The sequence below is a fragment of the Bactrocera dorsalis genome, chromosome 1 (assembly GCF_023373825.1).
Source record: "Bactrocera dorsalis isolate Fly_Bdor chromosome 1, ASM2337382v1, whole genome shotgun sequence".
NCBI lineage: Eukaryota > Metazoa > Arthropoda > Insecta > Diptera > Tephritidae > Bactrocera > Bactrocera dorsalis.
In genome coordinates this window covers 59,787,703-59,812,034 of record NC_064303.1, presented here as the reverse complement: position 1 = coordinate 59,812,034, position 24,332 = coordinate 59,787,703, and the positions used below count along the sequence as shown (strand labels likewise).

The window sequence follows — 24,332 nt, the reverse complement described above, 5'->3', positions numbered from 1 at the left end:
ATACGGTATTTGAGCTGAGGTATCCCTTGTGGAAAAATTGTCGTGATCGAACTATAACTTTTCAAGGTCCCTGATATCGAACACGAAGAACTCAGTGCCTAACCTAACATAATTTTTCACCGAAAATATCGGTAAATCTCTCAAAATTTAATTCTAATTAATTTTACAGCAAAATAAAAAGATATGTAAATGACGGATAATGAAATCTCGATTATCACTTTATCATGCGAGAGTATAAAATGTTCGGTGACACCCGAACTTAGCCCTTCCTTACTCGTTTTATTTGTATTTAAAAGACCTTTACGTTTAAATGAAAATTATAACAATACTTTATGAATATATTTTTAAGGTGTCATGGATTCGTCGTAAGGACTTCCAATTACTAACAGTTGGTTTATCAACCCATAGTAGTGATAAAAGATTTCTTGTCGAGCACACGCGTCATATGGGACACTGGTCATTAAGAATAAAATCTGTTCGTGATAGCGATCGGGGCTTATATGAATGCCAGTTATCAATATATCCTACAGAATCAATTTTTGTAGAACTGAAAGTTGTTGGTAAGTTTTTATCGATCTATGTTTACATATTAGGTTGTCAAAAAAGTCTTGCGTTATTTTCGCTAGTTGGCGCTGAAAGCGCGTAGCTCTAGTTTTATTCGTCGCATCGGATCATGCTATACCTTTTTGGAAAGCTCATTTCACGCGCTAACAAGTGTTTGATTGATTGTCATTTCTTTTAAGTCGTTCGTGAGTTATAGCGTCGCAAACATGGAGCAAAATAAAGAGAAAATACGACATATTTTACGGTACTACTACGATAAAGGCAAAAATGCATCTCTAGCCGCCAACAAAATTTGTACAGTTTATGGACCCGATACAGTTTCCATTTCCACCGCACAACGATGGTTTCAACGTTTTCGTTCTGGTGTAGAGGTGGTCGAAGATGCGCCACGCTCCGGAAGGCCTGTCGTGGAAAATTGTGATAAAATCGCTGAATTGGTCGAAAGAGACCGGCATAGTAGCAACCGTAGCATCGGTCAAGAGCTGGGCATGAGTCATCAAAAATTCAATTCAATTTCAATAAAAAAAAAATCAATAAAAATACCGCAATACTTTTTTGACAACCCAATATATATGTACGTGTTTCCAGAAAATAAGCTCATATCTCATCATATTCGCATATTCATCGTTTAGAAAATTAACACGAAATTAGCAAACGTCCGAATTTCTAGCATATTTAAAGGACAACATTCGGGGAAATATTTTTAAACGTGGTATAGGGTGATTTTTTAAGAGCTTGATAACTTTTTAAAAAAAAAAAACGCATAAAATTTGCAAAATCTCATCGGTTCTTTATTTGAAACGTTAGATTGGTTCATGACATTTACTTTTTGAAGATAATTTCATTTAAATGTTGACCGCGGCTGCGTCTTAGGTGGTCCATTCGGAAAGTCCAATTTTGGGCAACTTTTTCGAGCATTTCGGCCGGAATAGCCCGAATTTCTTCGGAAATGTTGTCTTCCAAAGCTGGAATAGTTGCTGGCTTATTTCTGTAGACTTTAGACTTGACGTAGCCCCACAAAAAATAGTCTAAAGGCGTTAAATCGCATGATCTTGGTGGCCAACTTACGGGTCCATTTCTTGAGATGAATTGTTGTCCGAAGTTTTCCCTCAAAATGGCCATAGAATCGCGAGCTGTGTGGCATGTAGCGCCATCTTGTTGAAACCACATGTCAACCAAGTTCAGTTCTTCCATTTTTGGCAACAAAAAGTTTGTTAGCATCGAACGATAGCGATCGCCATTCACCGTAACGTTGCGTCCAACAGCATCTTTGAAAAAATACGGTCCAATGATTCCACCAGCGTACAAACCACACCAAACAGTGCATTTTTCGGGATGCATGGGCAGTTCTTGAACGGCTTCTGGTTGCTCTTCACCCCAAATGCGGCAATTTTGCTTATTTACGTAGCCATTCAACCAGAAATGAGCCTCATCGCTGAACAAAACACGCGCGCGAAACACATTTCGAACCGAACACTGATTTTGGTAATAAAATTCAATGATTTGCAAGCGTTGCTCGTTAGTAAGTCTATTCATGATGAAATGTCAAAGCATACTGAGCATCTTTCTCTTTGACACCATGTCTGAAATCCCACGTGATCTGTCAAATACTAATGCATGAAAATCCTAACCTCAAAAAAATCACCCTTTATTATGTTGACAATACTTTATATAAAGTGGCACACCTAGTGTGACAGCGTAAGAAAAAGGTATTTTTTGGGATAAAAAAAACGAGTCAATCAATCATTTTATAATTTTGAGGGAGTAAAATAAAAAATTTTTGAAAGAAAATATTAAATATTTTTGAAATGACAAGCGATCTCCGGCGACGCCAAAAAAAAGGTACTGCTGCCATGATTGCAGCCTTCTCTGTTGATAAAACCTAAAAAAAAAAACAAAATTCTCGTTAAACTAAAACATACGATGACCCTCGGGCTAATAAAAAAAAAATCAAAAAATGACAAAATGGCGGCATGTTGAAAAAAAGTTAAATTTCACCCAAAATTATGGCCTGCCAAAATTCGATTTTTGACTAGATCAAAAAACTGGAGGGTCATCGTATGGAGAACTACATATGTATATAGAGAAGAAGCAAAAAAAAATTTGTTAGCGATCGGATCATTTGTCTTCGAGTAATCACTCCAGCAAATTCGAAAAATGCTGTTTCGAGAAAAACGCGTTTAAAGATAAAGTGATTGTTATCTAACTGACCAGCGGCTACTCTTTTAAATGGCTGTAACTTAGAAACTGTTTCAGATATCGATTTTAAATTTTAGTATGTTATTTTTAAATGTATAACCTATCGAAATATGAAAAAAAAAAATAAGAACCGATTTTTTGAAAATTTCACATTAGGTGTGCCCCTTAAATAAATTTAGGTATTGGTTTGTTGGTTGACGGCTGTACTTAGGACATTATTAGGCCCCTCGCGCTCCCTAGTGGTAACCAATTAAGCCTTATCCAACAACAAAGTGAATTCGTAAAAAATCAGATATTTTTCAAACCCAGTTGTTCAATGTCTCTTAAGTTTTAGCATTGACAGTCGTTGAATCCGGCTGATGGCTGGGCCAGAGAACGTAAAACTATAGAGAAGGTGCAAATCGAAATCTGTATGATGGTTCGATTGCGCGGCTAACAGAGCTGATAGAATCAGATCAAGGAATTCGCCGTGCTCGCTGCTATTTAGCAGAATTGAGCACGAGCAGTGGCAGAAATATACATATGTAAAATGATTGAGAATAAATAAAGAGAATTGCTTTGTAGAAAAATATACAAAATATACAAATCACACAAAGAATGTGAAAAAGCATTCTCTGAGTGACATATGCATGCTTATATTGTATTATGTGAACCATTGTCACATATGCGTGATTTTCACATATGCATGCTTATATTGTATTATATGAATAATTGTCACATATGTATGCGTGATTACTTTGTGTTATAAGAACCATTGTTTTCCGAAAAATGGTAAAAATTTTATGTGATAAAATTAAATTAAAAATAATTTTAAATAAATTATTATTTCAAAAATTATATTAATTTCGTCTATTATAAAATGAACTTAATTGTGCTCATATAAACACTTCCATTCATTCCTTTAATTTCTTCAAAAAAATTAATGAACCTTAGAAATATGGATATTTGCAATATTTCGTTGTCATTTCCATATTCGTAGCAATAGAATTTCTATGGCATATACATACATATATTATTTCTTTGGCACATTTGTCTGTATGTTTACAACAAATACGAGCCACATATGTACAAACATCCAATAATGGCCGCACGGATCTTTTGGCAACTATGTTGTCATGGGCAACCAAGGCCGAAACACACAACAAGTGTCACAGCATTTGCTGGTAGAAAATCGGAGTTGTGCCGAAAAAAATAAAGTAATGGCCGCCGATTGTCACCCCTTGCCGCTGTAGCAGCTTCGCCTACAAACATGCGTAAATATGTATGCATACGTATGATCGTGAATACATATCGACGCAGATTTTTGCGAGAAGCACCAGAAAGTATGATTTTTAGCTTTTGCCATCGTCGCGAAAAGACGACTTGTTGGCAAAGGCATGCTCGGGGAGATGTTACAGCCTCTGTTTTTATGAATGAAGTGAGATCGCTTGTGGAATTTGCGCCTGCGTTTATGAATGAAATCGTTTTTGGTGTAAAATTTACTACCCTTGTTCTTCGCCAATTTGGCTGCCATATTGACTTGTGCAGATCAATTTTTTTTGTTAACATATTCACATGTGTACGCATATGTATGTTTGTATGCTTGTGCAGGTCAATGCGAAACGATGGTTCAAATAATTTTATTATAAATTCCATATTTCATATTGTTATGAAAACTTCTTTTTTCTTCTGTTATTATATTTTCAAAGATTGTTAAATTAGTGATGTGAAATATATCTCCATATTCTTTATAAATAGAAACGTCTCCATTTTCGATAAGTACGTAGTCCTGTCGTGTATAATCTATGATATCAGCTGTCGTTAAGCCAATTAGTAATGCGAAAATTGAAAGGATCATTTTGAAAACCTATAATTAATTATGATTTTATGTTATCTTTATGTATAATTCTATTTCTGTTATTTATTATTATGTTATTCCCCAAGTTTTCTTTAACCTGTTGTTTCTTATACCGAGGTTGTAATTTATTTCTCTCTCCTATTATTTTTTCATAAATAATTTGTCCAGGATAATATTGCTTATCTGTTCTATGTTTATTATGAAACATTAGCATTTTTTTCTGTGCTTGCTTTAAAGTGGTTGGTAATTTTTCATGGTTTACCCTATTATAAAGTACTTCATTTGGTTTAAAATTTGTTACTGAATGAATTGTTGTATTGTATTGTTGCGCTGCTCTAAGTACTGTTTCTAAATTACTGACAATATTATATTCTTCTTTTATACATCTGGCTATTTCGATTATCGTTGAATGAACTCTTTCAACTTGCCCATTAGTTAAGCTATGACGTGGATCACAAAAGTAAATTTCAATATTTAACCTTTGCATTAAGGATTTAAATGTTGGTGTGGTAAAGCTTGGTTCATTATCTAAAGTAATTCGTTTTACATCTGTGAAGGTTTGAAGTAATTTTAAAACCTTTTCTTCGATATTTGACTTGTCTTCTATATGTTTTAATATTAAAAATTTTGAATAAGCGTCTACACATGTGATAAATTTTAGTTTCTGTGCGTAAAAAATGTCTCAATGGAGCTGTTCTCCTTCTTTCTCTGGAATTGGGGCTTTACCTATTGGTATTTTCTTAGGATGGCGATCATATTTATTTTTATTGCATATCATACAGTTTCGAATTTATTCTTTCATTCTTTTCCTCATTTCGGGCCAATAATACAATTTCTCTATTTGTTTAAGATTTTCATTATAGCTTCGATGAGCTCTATTATGGGTTTGTTCTATTAATCCGGATTGATCTTCTCTATTAATAATATTCATTGGAAAAAGTTTGGTAAATACAAATTTATTTTGAAAAGTTTGTTTCAAAGCTTCTTGGATTTCGTGCAAGTCTTCAACAGTGCAGTGAATCGCTGTCACTAACTTTGGTTGAATATATTCTTTCAAAATAGTCATTAAATTTTCTACTGTGTCATACTCTATTAAATGCCTTTTATTCCCAAAGGTTTCGATTAACTCATGAATCGTGAACCTATTTTTACTTAGTATAATTTGCTGTTTAAACTGATTTAATGGTTTTTGTGTTTCCTGTATTTGATTGTTTTCGCTACTCTGTGCCGAGTGCTCTGAATCTTCCGATTCGTTTGATAAATGGTTTAACTGAAGACGGGAAAGTGCGTCTGCTACTACATTGGTTTTACCGGGTTGGTACACAAATTTAGGAGAGAATTCTTCTATAATTGCGTGCCATCTTTTCATTTTTGGATTCAGGTTACGGGGTGATAAAGCAAATGTAATGGCTGATGATCAGTATGTATTTCCAAATTGGTTACACCGTAGAGATAATTTCGTAGATTTTTTAGTGCCCAGACAATGGCATAAAGCTCCTTCTCATTAGTTGCGTAATTTCTTTCAGTTTTATTAAGAGTTTTTGAAATGAAGGTAATCCTTGTGATAGTACCACACCCATTGCAAAGTTAGATGCATCGGTAGTTAATACAAATATTTTTGAGTAATCGGGTTGTGTTAATTCCATTTCTGAAGCCAAATGATTCTTTAATTTATTTAATGCAGATATCCCTTCCTCATTTAGAGTTATTTCAAATTTTTTTGATTTATTTTTAGAAATCCTACCATTTTCTCCTGATAGGTATTTTGTCAAAGGTTTAGCTATCGCTGCATAGTCTTTAACAAATTTACGATAATATCCTGCAAGCGCTAAGAAACCTCTTAATTCGCGCAAACTTCTTGGTATTGGATAATTTAATATTAATTTTATTTTATTTGGGTCTGTTTTGATAACATTCTGAGCTACTACATAACCTAAAAACTCTATTTCTTTCTCGAAAAATTTTGATTTTTCTAATGAAATTTTCATATTAGCTTCTTTTAAAATTTGCGTAATTGTTTCGAAATCCTTTAAGTGTTGAGTTATATTTTCTGAAAAAATAATTATATCATCCATATAAACGTGACAAATTTTTCCAATATGTTCTCGCAACATGTCATCCATTGCCCTCTGAAAAATTCTAGGAGCATTTTTTAAACCAAAAGGCATCCTCAAAAATTCATATTTCCCATTATTAACGGAAAAAGCTGTTTTCTCAATATCATTCTTTGACATTATTATTTGATGAAATCCTGATTCTAGATCGATGCTTGAAAAATATTTTGCCTTGCCTAGATTAGACAATATTACGTTAGTATCTGGAATAGGGTAGCGATCGGAAATTGTATGCTCATTTAGCTTTTTGTAACCGATTACCATTCTAAGTTTTGGTGTTCCATTCTCATTGGTAACTTTTTTTGGTACCACCCAAATAGGTGAATTATACGGACTTTTACTCGGTCTTATGATATTTTCATTAATCAATTTTTTTATTTCTTCATTAATAAACGAACTTACAGATAAAGGATATGGATATTGTCTGCTCCATATCGGATCCTCATTTTTCATTCTTATTTCTGCTTTTACTTTTGTCATGAAGGGAAAGTTTGTATTGATACTTGAATGCATTTTAGCAATTTTCTCTTTTATATGTGTTTTAAGATCCTGCAATTCTTCATCCTGATTTTCATTGTTTGAACTTTCGAAATTCTTTACCGAATAATAATTATCATTATCACCATTCATTTCTGAGCCACTTTCGCCCAATATTGAAGAGTTATCGTTCATGTTGCCGGCAAATTCATCGGCTGGCGTTGTAGAACTTTTTCGTTCCACAATGTTTTCTTTATGATTATTTTTTTTTCATTTTGCTGGTATAAATCTTCAGCTTCCCTTTTAGGACCTTTTTGTCCCAAAATAAATTTTTTTAAAATGATATTGCCGGTAAAATCTTCGGCTGCCTTTACGGAATCTTTATGTTCCTTATTGTTTTCTTCTTTATTTTTACTTATATTTCCCTCGGTTAAATGTGCAGAAATTTTTTGTTCCTTGATTTTTAAGTTTTCTCCCTTTTTATTTTCAAAATAAATGTTCATACTGTTTGCTTCATTTTTATTCTTATTTTTTTCCATATAATTTATTTTCCTATTGGGCACGTCGATAAGTGCCTCAATTTTTTCTAGGAAATTTTACCCCAAAAGGAGATCCGATTCTAAACCTTCTACTTCGTAGAAAATTTCTTCGACCCCAAATATGGTTATCTTATGGTAATGCTTTATTATGGAATAGCCGTTCACGGTTTTTATCCGTTTGTGAATGGCTAGTTCGTTTTTGTTATTATAAACCCCAGGCATAATGTAGCAAGAGGTTGCTCCTGTATCGATTAGAGCTGTTAAACTTTTTTTATTTTTGAATCATAGAGCTTTAGATAGGGGAGTTCATCCCCTCTTTGCCTAAAAAATGACTCTCATTTATGTTGTTTATCCTCTGGGTTATTTCCTGTGGGCGAAAGCTATAATTGCTTTCCCTGGGTCGTTTTATTCCTTGGACGTTTTTATTTAATACCGTAATATACCTATTTGGTTGGTCCATATTGGCTTGATGGCTTGTACTGGCCAACGGTTTTCCAAAATTTTGGTAGTTATGGCTATTGTTTAGTTGGGGCTTTGGGTAATTTTCCCTTCGGTATGATCTAGACATAGATGGATCTATATCCATTGGTTCTGGTTTTGGCATGTTGCACCTCTGAGGAAATCGTAAATTATTACTTGGATAAAACTGTTTTACTCTTGTCCTTTCATTTGCAAAGTTTTGTGCAAATCGAGCTCTCTGATTATTGGACTCTATTTCCTGAGCTTTGGCCAATGCGTCGGGCAAATCTTCCGGACAGAGGGAAAATATAATATCTCTTAATGGAGCGTTAAGTCCAGTTATAAATATTCTAAGAGCCTGGTCTCTATTCTTTTTGTTCAATTCTTTGTTTATTGGTGCGGCCCCTCCATAAGTCATAATGGTTTTATTAATCATCAACGTTAGTTTTTTGTTAACTAAATTATAATATTCAATGACCGTCATTGAATCTTGTCGTAGAACACTCATTTCTTGTTCTATGATATGAATCGGACGTTTGTCCGAATATGCAAAATCGAGACGCGCAATTATCGCGTCAAAATTTAACACAGTACCATGATTGGTTAATGTGTCATTTGCTTCTAGTGTAATTTTGTTACGCAAAATCGTAAGAGCTGCGAAGTACTTTCGGCTACCTCTTACATATAAACTCATAACGTTATGTGCTGCTCCGCGCCAGCTAACATAAGCGTTTATCCTTCCTGAAAATTCTGGTAAGGATTTTATAACATCTAGTGACTCATGACACTGAATGTTGTCATTTATTATTTCCGTCTGAAAATCTGTTACTCTGTGTGTTTCAGTTTCAACTTGAGTTTTTAATCTGTCAATTTCTTGCCTTGTTGTAATATTGCTTTCCGCAATTAGGCGCGTAATTAAATCTACCGCTAATCCTGCCTCATTAATCATGATTAATTATTATTATTTTTTTTTTTTTGTTTAGAGAAAGAACTTTATTATTATTTTATACTTGTATAATCTCTTCTAGGAAGAGATGCTCTTCTATTCTGGAGGGTCCTTTGTGTAGGATTCGCAGAATTGAGCTAAGTTATGGGGGTCTTTTTATTTTGTTATGTGGCTGGTCGAGCCTTACTTTATATTTTTATTTTATCGCAGTTAATCGCAGAGTTTTTTTATTTTATTTTATACTTGTACTAGCTGACCCGGCAAACTTCGTTCTGCCCAAAATAGATTTTTTTTCATTTCAAAAATTACACTGGTATTGGTTTTAATAGAATATGAACGATTTTTCCTAATTTCATTGTGTATACTTTAACAAAATTTTTACAAATCTTTCTTTTGTAAACATTGAACAGGCAGATTTTCGATATGATCCAAACATTCAATATATCGCATCTGTTCAAATCGGTCAGATGTCAGTAGTTTGTCAATATTGCAATGCAGTCAAATTTAAAAATGAACCGCCAGGGTTATGTTGCGCCGGGGGAAAGACGTTGCATTCCATGTATAATACCGAGGCATCTCCGAGTAAAGCAATGTTCTCGCGAACGGATCACTGGCGCAAGTTGCAAAGAAACTTGTTAAAGTGGTTGCTGGTGGTATTTCCGTTCGCTGTACTATGTTCTCTGCGTTGAAATAAACTCGCTAGCCATTCTCCAAATGAGCTGACAGATGCACAACAGTAGGATGGCGTTCATGAATTGCAAATGAAAATATTCTCCAGATTGCTTCATTGCAGTTCACATATCTGCCCATTTGAAATTTGCTAATTTCATCTCGTTCAACGCCAATAACCGCCATATCGCTTCCTTTGGTGACATATCTGCTAATTGATTTTATTGAACTGCAATACTCAACATTTATATGTGTTTTGAATGCCTTAGACAAAATTGGCGAATATGGAACGATCCATGTGTTATCAACCACGAAATTCTTTCCTTTCAATTGAGTGATGAATGTTCTGCCATTGTCAGCGGGTGAGCGACGCCGATAGAGAGGGTATCCGTCGTTTCCAGTTTGAGTTTCCGAAATAAAAGCACGGGGACAGCGTTTTTTGCATTTACTGTCCGACATACAAACCGAAGATGGATCGTGTTCTCCGCATGGCCCATGAACCATATTGGCCATCACCACTTCGTGCAACTCTGGATCTATTTCAACATCAGGAATTTCGGCGGAAATGATGTCATCAATTTGGTCAGGTGTAATTTTCTCCACCATCCAAAGAAGAATGTGTGCGTGGGGCAAACCTCTCTTCTGCCACTCCAATGAGTACATTCAGCATCGAACAGTGCCATATACACGTTGTTTCGTAATAAAGTCCATCAAACATCTGAGTTTTTGTTTAAACACGCGTGCTGTAACATCGTGGCGATCGCTTGGTGATTGACCGGGATGCAATAGGTTCGTAATGTCTGGCCATTTCGGATTGCAAGTTAATGTAACAAACAAATCCGGCCGTCCATAATTGCGCACGTAAGTCATCGCATCCTGGGAGTACTCATGCATGTGTCTAGGACTGCCAATGTATGTCGATGGTAAAATATAGAGTCGACCAATATCTGTAATATCCGCATCACCATTCATTGCATCTCTTAAGTGAATATACTCTTCAAATCGCAACTTCGACTGATTGTATTGCATGTAATTAAGTCGTTCTGTCTCAACTTTAACATACATGTCAACTGCATACTGTTGAAATAACCGTCCATATCTCAGTAAATGGTTGTCATAGTTTTGGCGAATTATCATTCGATATGCGTAAAACTTCATTGAACTGACTTTTTTATTTGTCTCGACACCTAAAAGCTTAAATTACCTATATGAAGTAGCAAACAAAAATTTTTTTTTACTAACCATTCACCAGATTTATCATTTTATATCCTAAGCGATATCCGTCTTCTCTACGGCAGAACATGAGCGGATATTGCATTGCGTCGTAAGACCGATGTGTCTCACTTATCCGTTTTAGTGCGTTTTGATTTCTACGTTTGATAACAATATCACCCGACTGCAAATTTTCTCCAACAACAACAATTGATATTTCGCTAACTGTAGGTGCATTATATTGTCTTTTCATGTGACCCTGTTGCAATTGTTCGATTATTTCTCTTTTCGTTGTATTGAAGATAGCACAACGCCGATTTACTTCATTATGTGAATCTCCCAGAAAGTAAATTTGGAGATATTTGTGTTCTTGATCTGGATGCGGCAACAGCGATCCAGCGAGATGAAACATTTGCCCATGAACGTGTATAATTGGAGGAAAGCTCTGTAGTTTCTGTCGAATATTGTTTGGCAAAAATACCTTAAACGTTGGATTGTAGTTTTGTTCATTTACAATTTGCTTTAAGAAATGGCTCGAGTGAGGAGATTCACCGTAAAGCAGCTGGAACAATGGCTGTGGTGGTGGAAGCAATTCTGGCAACGGTTCATTTTTAAATTTGACTGCATTGAAATATTGACAAACTACTGACATCTGACCGATTTGAACAGATGCGCTATATTGAATGTTTGGATCATATCGAAAACATGCCCGTTCAAAGTTCACAAAAGAAAGATGTTGCCGCTGTTGTCGTCGAATAATCGCATGTTGTGATCTTACTTCATCACTTTGGCGAGCACGAACTTCCTTTCTTCTCGATCGTTGTTGCTGATTGTGAACTTCCCTTCTTCTCAATCGTTCTTGCTGATTGTATGTTTGGTTGACATCTTCTAACTGGTGCGTGCTACTCTCCAGCAGTCAATTTCGTGGTGATACCCTCTCAATAACACTTTCTCTTTGACATGCTCTGCTATTTCGTGTTCTCCTTGCGGCCTGGGAACCCCGAGAAGTGTTACCATACGTACTGATTCTTGACATCGTAACAAATATCTAATTGGAAATGATCATTCATTTGCATAAAGTTCATATAAGGTTTTACGGACCAATAACTTACCTTTGAAAACTCCAAAAATGAATGAATTAAACTAAGGAAGCAGATCAATTGAATGATAAATTCCAATGTACATAAATCGGTATTCGCCAACACGCTAAATCACTTTCACTAAATAACTCACTTTTTAAAACAAAATATATCAATATATCAGTAAAGCAAGGCGCATTTTTATTGCCCTCTAAATTTTGCGTGTTCGATTGCAAAGCAAAATTGACGTTTAATTTAATTTGTGTCTGTTTCATAAAACTGCCATTTCCATAAACCAAAAATAGCACGTAACACAACCAAAATTACCATATAACCGCTGCAGCAAGAACAACCAAAATGTCGTGCTAGGTGGAAAATGAGATAAATATATGGTGGATTAACAACCAAAATAATTAAAGATTGTAAGGGAGGTACCACGTCCCCTTTTTCGATAACGCCAAGCTTTATGGGTGAGAATGGTGTTGTTTCCTATAGCTCTATACCAATTTTCATGTTCCTACCTTAAACACTTTTGAAGATATTCACCTTGAAAAGTTCAGTTTGTATGGGAGGTGCCACGCCCCCTTTTCCGATTATCCCTTCTTTTATGTGTAAGAAGGCTTTTGATACCATATAGGTCTATACCAATTTTCAGGTCCCTACCTTGAACCCTTCTTCCCTTCACAGATATTCTGCTTAAAAAATTTAGTTTGTATGGGAGGTACCACGCCCCCTTATTCGATAGCCCCCGGTTTTATAGGTGAGAGTGGTGTTGTTATCCTGTAGCTCTGTACCAATTTTCATGTTCCTACCTTAAACACTTTTGAAGATATTCGACTTGGAAAATTCTATTTGTATGGGAGGTGCCGCGCCCCCTTAATATTTTACTCTGATTTTAAGACATGACCTGCGCGTGGTAATAACAAACAAATCCCCCAAAGGAAGTATTTCATTTGGTTCAGCCGTTTTCGAGTTTTAGCGTTACAACTATACACCATTTCATTTTTATATATATAGATTTGATTTTGGCGCAATTATAGACACTTGTCAATTGGGCCAATATACATTGAGTGCCACTCAAAATGGACCACCTGTGAGAAGTTAACAAAACGTGTTATAAACAATAAAGCTTAGTTTTTCTTTTTTTTATTTTTCTTAACTTTTAGACAATAGCCAATAAAAAACGTAAAAATATTCATTGATAAAATAATACTTCCAATAAATATTTACGCAAAACAAGAAATTCACATCGAATTATATGAACCACATGAAATGGCCCACTTATTCAAATTTAATAAAATACATAAAAATATCATTAAATAATTAGAAATTAGTACTTTGTGGGATAACCTCTTTGATTGATAACTGATTTTAACCTATTAGGAATAGATTCCACCAATTTTTTTGTGTAGTCGGGAGGTATTTTTCCCCACTCTTCCATTAGTGCGGTCTTGAGATCATTTTGATTTGATATTGCGCGCTTCGAATTTCAATTTCCAATTTGTGCCATAAGTTCTCAATTATGTTTAAATCGGGAGATTGCGGGGGTGTTTTTAAAACTTTAGGGCAGTTGTACAATAACCATTCTCTCACGATATGGGCCGAATGCTTCGGATCATTATCTTGATACAAGTGAAATGTACTCTCTCTACCCAGTTTATTTGCACTTTGTTTTAGATTTTCTCGCAAAATTTGTAAATATTGGAGTTTGTCCATATTCCCTTCCACGAAGCAAAGATTTCCAACTCCTGCAGCCGAACAAGCACCCCACACCATCACATGTCCACCCCCATGCTTCACTGTAGGTCGAAGATGTTTCGGATTAAGCTATTCATTCGGTCTTCGCCATACGTTTACTCTCCCCTCTGATCCAAATAAGTTAAATTTGGATTCGTCCACAAATATTACGTTTTTCCAGAACTCAAAATCTTTCATGTGGTAGTTTTGAGCGTACTCTAAACGATTTTTCTTGTTTTTCTCACTAACGAATGGTTTTTTCCGAGCAATTCTTCCATCTAAACCAGCCTTGTGAAGAACCCTTCTGATAGTTGTTGCACTGGATTTTGTATTAAATTGTTCAGCTAACATATCTCGAAGGTTTGGAGCACTTAGACGTGGATTTAATTTTACTTTTTTGAGAATCCAATGCTCTTCACGTTCATCCAGCACTTTCTTACCAGGATGTTTTGGTTTGTATGCAATTCGATTTTCTTCGTTATAGCGTTTTATTATATTTTTTATTGTGCTGCGTGGTCTTGTAACTATAGCTCTTTGACTTTCACCGTTTTTATAATGTTGTATAATTAAACTTCGTATTTCATTTGTGGTTTGAGGAGCCATTTTACGAAAATGTGCAAGATCTTACACTCTCAAAATCGCAAACAGAACTAAAAAGTCGGTGTGATGAAAAATATGTCTAAACTAACTAAACAGACAAAAAATTGCTAACGGGCCATTTTGAGTGGCGCGTCATTTTATGGTGTATTTTAACCTTTTCTTGTAAATATTGAAAATACCGCTATCTCACTCAATGCCTTTTGGTTTTTTACATTGCTTACTAGTTGAGGTTTGAGGAAAATAATAGCAATTCTAAATAAATAATAAAGGATTGGTGTTATCGCACGTTTTGTAAACTTCTCGCAAGTGGGCCATTTTGAGTGGCACTCACTGTACATAAAAGTAGGGGAAAGAAGGATAGCTACTTTCATTGGTGTGTAAAGCTCAATACTTATGATATACATATCGTCACCTGAAATGCAAAATAACGTAACAACATTTTCAGAAATTTAGTGTCGCATGAATGAAACACGAAATAAAATCGAACCTGAGTGAAACAAAATATTAATATTGGTTAAGACTGGTTTATACATGACCGCAGAACCAGAAAATGTTGAACATATGCAATATTATGTATATAATTTGAAGTAGTGAAACGTAATCAATAAGACACTCAATTTCTATTTTTTTGATGATACGTTATTTTGCATTTCAGGTGACGATATACAAAGAACATGTAAGAAGAAGATTTTTACTTAATATGTAAATACCTTTTTGATTTTGGCGCAATTATTGACACTTGTCTTGATATACAAAATTGGGCCAAAACGAAACAATGAAATACATACTTATGTAGTTAATTACTTTTGCATGTCAATATGGAAATGCCGACAGCAAAACGCAAAGGCATATATTGCACACACATACAAGCGATTTCTTGGTTGAAAGCAAAAATTGAAGCATAAGAAATTGAAATGCCGACGGCAAAACGATATTCTTGATATTCGCACATTGCGTATGAAAGAGAATCCTCGTTGAAGCTAACATGAATCAAGAATATATCATCATAATGTTTAGGTAAATCTTTTATTTACTTAAAATGACTTATTCTAAAATAAGATCAAATTAACATTAAATAATTTGAAAAATAATAAATCAAAAATAAAAAAGTTCTACATACATATTTCCATACAAAATGGAACATTCATATTTCCTATAGAATATCAAAGAAATTATTATACTCATATCATAATTATTTGTACATGCCAATATGGAAATGCCGACGGCAAAACGCAAAAGCATACATACATAAGTATTTGCATACATTGCGATTCCCAAGTTGAGAGCAAAAATTGAAGCATGAAAATATAGGAGCATGCATACATATGTTTATGTCTTCATATTCATATTCATGCATACATATATTTATGTCTCTTCATTTTCTTGGGTATGTGAGACAGAGAACATAATTTGTTTTGTACACATTTTTCGGTGTCAAAAATGAAACAAAATATAAACAAACAAAACGAAATTCTTCGTTGGGAGTCTCTTCATATTCTCTGCTTCGGCACATGTACATATATGCCATGTGAGACATAAAAAAATGTGTTTACGTTCTCTGTGTGAGACATAAAAAATATAAACGAAAAGAAAAACGAAATTCTTCGAATATTCTATGCTTCGGCATATATGCCGAATAAAATTATTCATTCATTGATCGAGTTGACCCAAACCAAAAGAGATAGGATGCCTCCTTTGGTCTGGCACAAGCAATCTGGTGGTTAGCGATATTGATGGCTTTTTTAAAGGTACTGCAAGAGTTTCGTCAAAAGTTCTTCAGATCCCCATTCATCCTTGGGTTTCCTGTAGTGAAACCCGTCTTTCGGTGGAGGCATGCTGTTTCATTTGCACCATTGTGAGTTAATTTAATATTCGTTTTTCAACGAAATTGATAATGGATTACAATCACATTTCACATTTTAATTACTTACCATACATGTGGGAGTAGAACCTGTGGGTCAAAGGTCCCCACGTAGCGGATGTGCCTCCAAATAAAAAACTAGATACAAAGATACGAATATATCTAATACGAACAATATTAGAATAGTAGAGCATAGTAGAGCCAAAAAAGTCAAGAAGGGCAAATCAAAATTAAAATAAGTTTTTATATTAAACTTTGTAACCTGAATTTAAATATGTTAGAATAAGTTAAAGTAAGTTGTTCTGTGTAAAATTGCCAAATGAATAAATGTTATTAATCAAAACTACAAATGGGGACTCTATCTAAATGGGGGCGTATGTGAGCCCTACCTAAAATTAAAAAACCTAAATTGGAAAATAATTACAATTAAAAATAATTGTGCATTAACAGAAAAGTAAAGCGTTTAATCAAAAAACTTTGAAAAAGTGCCGAAGCGGCTAAGCGTTTATATTCAGTGTTATGTAGTCATATAAGTGTACAACATGCGAAAGGAATATGTATGTATGTATGTACATATATAAAATGTGCAAAAACAATTTTCCATAGAAGTTCAATTTTCCAAGTAACGAAGTCGCAGTTAGCATAAAAATTTAAATTTGCAAGAATTTTAGCGTGAGCGACCTGAGAATGAAAGAATCGTGCAACACATGAATTTTGCGATCTTCAGAGAGAAGCGACTGTTGAGCTAAGTATCACAAAGTACACCTATTCAAATTTCGAGAGAGGGAGAGAGCAGAAAGAATTGCGAAGCTGCAAAGATTTAACTAACGGCGGGAAGAAAGAAAATACAATGAGGCATAAGAGTTAGAGAAGAAGAGCAATAATGTATGTAGAAGACGTACACGGACGGACAACTCGAAGCGGACAGGCCCATTAAATAGCTATTACTTAACTTTTCCTTATTTCGTTTTCCATGGTCGTCATCAAAAGGGGGGTAAAAGAATCGTTTCTGGCCACTCCCAAGTGAATGGCGATCAGAGAACTTTCGTCACTTGCGTGAACTTCTACATATGACTCCATCCTTCAACATATCGCTGATTTGCGCCCACGCCCCGACGGAAGAGAAGGACGATGTGACCAAAGATGACTTTTATGAGCGCTTGGAGCTCGCTTATGAGAGCTGCCCCCGCCACGATGTCAAAATCGTGCTTGGCGACTTCAACGCCAGGGTGGGCAAAGAAGGTATCTTTGGCACTACGGTCGGTAAATGCAGCCTCCACGAAGAAACATCCCCAAATGGGTTGAGGCTGATCGACTTCGCCGGGGCCCGAAATATGGTTATCTGTAGTACTAGATTCCAGTATAAGAAGATTCATCAAGCTACCTGGCTGTCTCCGGATCGAAAAACCACCAACCAGATCGATCATGTTGTGATAGACGGAAGACACGTCTCCAGTGTTTTAGATGTGCGTGCGCTCCGAGGTCCCAACATCGACTCGGACCACTATCTTGTTGCAGCTAAGATTCGCACCCGCCTCTGTGCAGCAAAAAACGCACGCCAACAAACACAAGGAAGGTTCGACGTCGAGAAGCTGCAATCACAACAGACAGCCGAGCGATTTTCTACTCGGCTTGCACTCCTGCTCTCTGAGAGCACTCGTCAACAACTCGGTATAAGGGAACTGTGGGACGGCATTTCAAACTCCTTACGTACAGCTGCAACCGAAACCATTGGTTTTCGGAAGGTGCAAAAGAACAGCTGGTACGACGAGGAGTGCCGTGTCGCAGCGGAGAGAAAACAGGCTGCCTACCTCGCAACGTTACGATCGACCACAACACGTGCGGGATGGGATAGATACCGAGAGTTGAAGAGGGAAGCGAGACCCATTTGTAGACAGAAAAAGAAAGAGGCCGAAATGCGTGAGTACGAAGAGCTTGATAAGCTGGCCGACAGGGGTAATGCTCGAAAATTCTACCAAAAGATGCGGCGGCTTACAGAAGGTTTCAAGACCGGAGCATACTCATGTAGAACCCCCCAAGGTGATCTAGTCACCGATGCCCAGAGCATACTTAAATTATGGAGGGAACACTTCTCCAGCCTGCTGAATGGCAGTGAACACACAACGCCAGGAGAAGACGAACCCGATTACCCAATCGATGACGATGGAAAAGACGTTCCATTGCCCGACCAAGAAGAAGTTCGAATAGCAATTGCCCGCCTGAAGAACAACAAAGCGGCGGGGGCGGATGGATTGCCAGCCGAGCTATTCAAACACGGCGGCGAAGAACTGATAAGGAGCATGCATCAGCTTCTTTGTAAAATATGGTCGGACGAAAGCATGCCCAACGATTGGAATTTAAGTGTGCTATGCCCAATCCATAAAAAAGGAGACCCCACAATCTGCGCCAACTACCGTGGGATTAGCCTCCTTAATATCGCGTATAAGATTCTATCGAGCGTATTGTGTGAAAGATTAAAGCCCACCGTCAACAAACTGATTGGACCTTATCAGTGTGGCTTCAGACCTGGTAAATCAACAACCGACCAGATATTCACCATGCGCCAAATCTTGGAAAAGACCCGTGAAAGGAGAATCGACACACATCACCTCTTCGTCGATTTTAAAGCTGCTTTCGACAGTACGAAAAGGAGCTGCCTTTATGCCGCAATGTCTGAATTTGGTATCCCCGCAAAACTAATACGGCTGTGTAAACTGACATTGAGCGGGACCAAAAGCTCCGTCAGGATCGGGAAGGACCTCTCCGAGCCGTTCGATACCAAACGAGGTTTCAGACAAGGCGACTCCCTATCGTGCGATTTCTTCAATCTGCTGCTGGAGAAAATAGTTCGAGCTGCAGAACTTAATCGAGCAGGTACAATCTTTTATAAGAGTGTACAGCTGCTGGCGTATGCCGATGATATTGATATCATCGGTCTCAACACCCGCGCCGTTAGTTCTGCTTTCTCCAGACTGAACAAGGAAGCAACGCAAATGGGTCTGGCAGTGAACGAGGGCAAGACGAAATATCTCCTGTCATCAAACAAACAGTCGTCGCACTCGCGACTTGGCACTCACGTCACTGTTGACAGTCATAACTTTGAAGTTGTAGATAATTTCGTCTATCTTGGAACCAGCGTAAACACCACCAACAATGTCAGCTTTGAAATCCAACGCAGGATAACTCTTGCCAACAGGTGCTACTTCGGACTGAGTAGGCAATTGAGAAGCAAAGTCCTCTCTCGACAGACAAAAACCAAACTCTATAAGTCACTCATAATTCCCGTCCTGCTATATGGTGCAGAGGCCTGGACGATGTCAACAACAGATGAGTCGACGTTGCGAGTTTTCGAGAGAAAAGTTCTGCGAAAGATTTATGGTCCTTTGCGCGTTGGCCACGGCGAATATCGCATTCGATGGAACGATGAGCTGTACGAGATATACGGCGACATTGACATAGTTCAGCGAATTAAAAGACAGCGGCTACGCTGGCTAGGTCATGTTGTCCGAATGGACGAAAACACTCCAGCTCTGAAAGTATTCGACGCTGTACCCGCCGGGGGAAGCAGAGGAAGAGGAAGACCTCCACTCCGTTGGAAGGACCAAGTGGAGAAGGACCTGGCTTCGCTTGGAATATCCAATTGGCGCCACGTAGCGAAGAGAAGAAACGACTGGCGCGCTGTTGTTGACTCGGCTATAATCGCGTAAGCGGTGTCTACGCCAGTAAAGAAGAAGAAGACTTAACTTTTCCATTTTAAGCTGCCTAAGTACTAAAGAATGACACTATGCTAAAGTAGCCGTAGTCAATTCCAACTTAACGAATATAAGTATGAGGCGCGTACGGACAAACAAGACAGTTGCTATTTGAATTACAATAAATACACATCTAAATATACAATCAGTGTGTACTTATTTCCTACAAATTTTGGGGACTAAACCACGATTGAACATTTGAGCCAAATAAGTCGGGTATAGTTAAAAATGAAGATATTTAAATTTCGTTATCTATGTATATATATAAAGGAAGGCTGTGTAGTTACAGCATTTATAACTCTAGAACGGCTGAACTGATTTGGCTGAAAATTGATGAGGAGGTAGCTTAGAATCAGGGTAAGGACCTAGGGTACTTTTTATCTTTTTATGCAAAAATTTAATGCAACTCATAAATACAAAAAGTATATTTCAAATCATAAGCATTTGTTCAAAATTCATGTTTGTTGGAATATTTGAATAATTCATTTCTTAAAAAAAAGAAAACAATAATAAAAATAATAACAAAACCTCACATGTATATACATACATACATACGTATACAAAAAAAATGTGTTAGTCACACAATTTTTAACTCAAGAATGGCTGAACCTATGAACTTGCGAGGCAACCACTTTGCACAGAGCTTTCGCCTCTTTAGAGCATCATTGCCTCAGTGCTCATTTCGCCTCTTTCCAGTTAGCAAATATCCTTTCAACGGTGGATTTCCCTGAGCCCAAAATCGACAGTATTTTTCCCCAAAAAGCAATGCTTTATTAACACACGAAATTCTTTATGATTAATTTTTTTGTAAACTAACACAAGTTGCTTCACAAAAATGCTATGTATGTATACATAGGCTGCTATATATATTTCTGGACTAGGCAACACTAAGTGTTGCCAGGTGCAATCTGACATTTCCATTGGAAACTTTGACATTTTCTAGTATAACATCACTCAGAACGTTTTGTCATTTAATCGTGAATTGTTTTATTTATAGGGAATTAAAAAATTCATCTCGGCCAAAAAATGGAATTAACTCGTGAACATTTTCGTGCGATAATTTTTCACAACTTTCGACGTGGATTATCATGACAAGAGTGCATCGATGAACTAAAATCTTTGTATGGCTATGAAGCACCATCCTATAGCACTGTGAAATACTATTACAACGAATTCAATCGTGGTCGACGCTCGGCCAAAGACGAATTCCGTGAAGGTCGTCCAAAAACAGCCGTTGTGCCAGAAAACATCGATGCCGTACGTGAACTGATAATGCAAGACCGTCATGTAACATACCTTCAGATAGAGGCATGCCTATGCATTTCTCCCACCAGCATACATTCGATATTGCATGAACACCTGGCCGTAAAAAAGGTTTGTTCTCGTTGGATCCCGGCCAATTTGACAATCGCTCAAAAAAAGGCTCGTGTGGATTGGTGTAAAGAAATGCTGAAAAAATATGATCGCGGTGCTTCAAAAGACGTTTATAAGATCGTCACAGGTGATGAATCATGGATCTATGCGTATGAGCCCGAAACAAAGCAGTAATCGACCGTGTGGGTCTTCCAAGACGAGCCAAATCCAACGAAAAAAAAAACCATTTTCGTTGATAAATATGCTTATTTTCATTATTAGGCCAGAAAGCAGCCCTCGTATCTCATTAATTAATAGTTATTATCCAACTAATAGAAATCATATAGATGGTAGTAGTAGTATTACCTATGTATCAGCCACAGTGAAACGTGGACGGGTCCACTAGTTATAAATAAATAGCAACTCGAAATGTGATGAATGTGACTGGTGTATACATTTATATGTAAGACAAACCTTTGTCGGTGAATATTTGAATGAAAAACAACGGTTAATACTATTGCGCATATTCTAGTGTGAATCATGTAAAGGATCGGAGGATTCAAAGCATTTCCACGATGGGATGGGCACACAAATTTAAGAGCGGAAGTTTACTTCATATCGGAATTGTACAGTTGTGTGAACAAAAAGAGGTAAACATAATTTGCACGTTTAAGAGATTCGCATTAATATCTGTTTTATTTTACCTTTGGATGCTGGAAATTCTAAGCACTGTTAGGAAAAAATATATACATATATGTTATACTTATATCTAGAAACAATTTTATTTAATCTATATATATAAAAATGAAATGGTGTATAGTTGTAACGCTTAAACTCGAAAACGGCTGAACCAAATGAAATACTTCCTTTGGGGGATTTGTTTGTTGTTACCAAGCGCAGGTCATGTCTTAAAATCAGAATAAAATATTAAGGGGGCGTGGCACCTCCCATACAACTTGAATTTTCCAAGTCGAATATCTTCAAAAGTGTTTAAGGTAGGAACATGAAAGTTGGTACAGAGCTACAGGATAACAACACCACTCTCACCTATAAAACCGGGGGCTATCGAATAAGGGGGCGTGGTACCTCCCATACAAACTAAATTTTTTAAGCAGAATATCTGTGAAGGGAAGAAGGGTTCAAGGTAGGGACCTGAAAATTGGTATAGACCTATATGGTATCAAAAGCCTTCTTACACATAAAAGAAGGGATAATCGGAAAAGGGGGCGTGGCACCTCCCATACAAACTGAACTTTTCAAGGTGAATATCTTCAAAAGTGTTTAAGGTAGGAACATGAAAATTGGTATAGAGCTATAGGAAACAACACCATTCTCACCCATAAAGCTTGGCGTTATCGAAAAAGGGGACGTGGTACCTCCCTTACAATCTTTAATTATTTTGGTTGTTAATCCACCATATATTTATCTCATTTTCCACCTAGCACGACATTTTGGTTGTTCTTGCTGCAGCGGTTATATGGTAATTTTGGTTGTGTTACATGCTATTTTTGGTTTATGGAAATGGCAGTTTTATGAAACAGACACAAATTAAATTAAACGTCAATTTTGCTTTGCAATCGAACACGCAAAATTTAGAGGGAAATAAAAATGCGCCTTGCTTTACTGATATATTGATATATTTTGTTTTAAAAAGTGAATTATTTAGTGAAAGTGATTTAGCGTGTTGGCGAATACCGATTTATGTACATTGGAATTTATCATTCAATTGATCTGCTTCCTTAGTTTAATTCATTCATTTTTGGAGTTTTCAAAGGTAAGTTATTGGTCCGTAAAACCTTATATGAACTTTATGCAAATGAATGATCATTTCCAATTAGATATTTGTTACGATGTCAAGAATCAGTACGTATGGTAACACTTCTCGGAGTTCCCAGGCCGCAAGGAGAACACGAAATAGCAGAGCACGTCAAAGGGAAAGTGTTATTGAGAAGGTATCACCACGAAATAGACTGCTGGAGAGTAGCACGCACCAGTTAGAAGATGTCAACCAAACATACAATCAGCAAGAACGATTGAGAAGAAGGGAAGTTCACAATCAGCAACAACGATCGAGAAGAAAGGAAGTTCGTGCTCGCCAAAGTCATGAAGTAAGATCACAATATGCGATTATTCTTTTGTGAACTTTGAACGGGCAGGTTTTCGATATGATCCAAACATTCAATATAGCGCATCTGTTCAAATCGGTCAGATGTCAGTAGTTTGTCAATATTTCAATGCAGTCAAATTTAAAAATGAACCGTTGCCAGAATTGCTTCCACCACCACAGCCATTGTTCCAGCTGCTTTACGGTGAATCTCCTCACTCGAGCCATTTCTTAAAGCAAATTGTAAATGAACAAAACTACAATCCAACGTTTAAGGTATTTTTGCCAAACAATATTCGACAGAAACTACAGAGCTTTCCTCCAATTATACACGTTCATGGGCAAATGTTTCATCTCGCTGGATCGCTGTTGCCGCATCCAGATCAAGAACACAAATATCTCCAAATTTACTTTCTGGGAGATTCACATGATGAAGTAAATCGGCGTTGTGCTATCTTCAATACAACGAAAAGAGAAATAATCGAACAATTGCAGCAAATGTTACACGAACACAATGGCCTCATTAAACTGTTTACGATTTCGTTGGAACGTATGCCAACAGATGATCATAGTATAATCATACAAGCGGACAAAAGACCAACAGGATCACATGAATGGCAATATAATGCACCTACAGTTAGCGAAATATCAGTTGTTGTTGTTGGAGAAAATTTGCAGTCGCGTGATATTGTTATCAAACGTAGAAATTAAAACGCACTAAAACGGATAAGTGAGACACATCGGTCTTACGACGCAATGCAATATCCGCTCATGTTCTGCCGTAGAGAAGACGGTATCACTTAGGATATAAAATGATAAATCCGGTGAAT

General features: G+C 36.6%; 2 protein-coding genes across 4 annotated transcripts in view; one reads left to right on the top strand and one right to left on the bottom strand.

Annotated features, from left to right (window-relative positions):
• Positions 1–12,166, bottom strand: part of LOC125775391 (uncharacterized) — a 105,399-nt gene extending 93,233 nt beyond the window's left edge. For both annotated transcript variants that reach the window (XR_007421170.1, XM_049445932.1), the window contains exon 1: positions 11,951–12,166. Coding sequence is in view for 1 of the 2 variants with exons in the window: in XM_049445932.1 (XP_049301889.1) it covers positions 11,951–12,052 (102 nt within the window). In the remaining variant the exon portion in view is untranslated. The remainder of the gene's footprint in view (positions 1–11,950) is intronic.
• The window catches only part of LOC125780259 (uncharacterized), a 464,637-nt gene that overhangs the window by 216,184 nt on the left and 224,121 nt on the right, over positions 1–24,332 (top strand). The gene's annotated exons all lie outside the window — the stretch shown is intronic.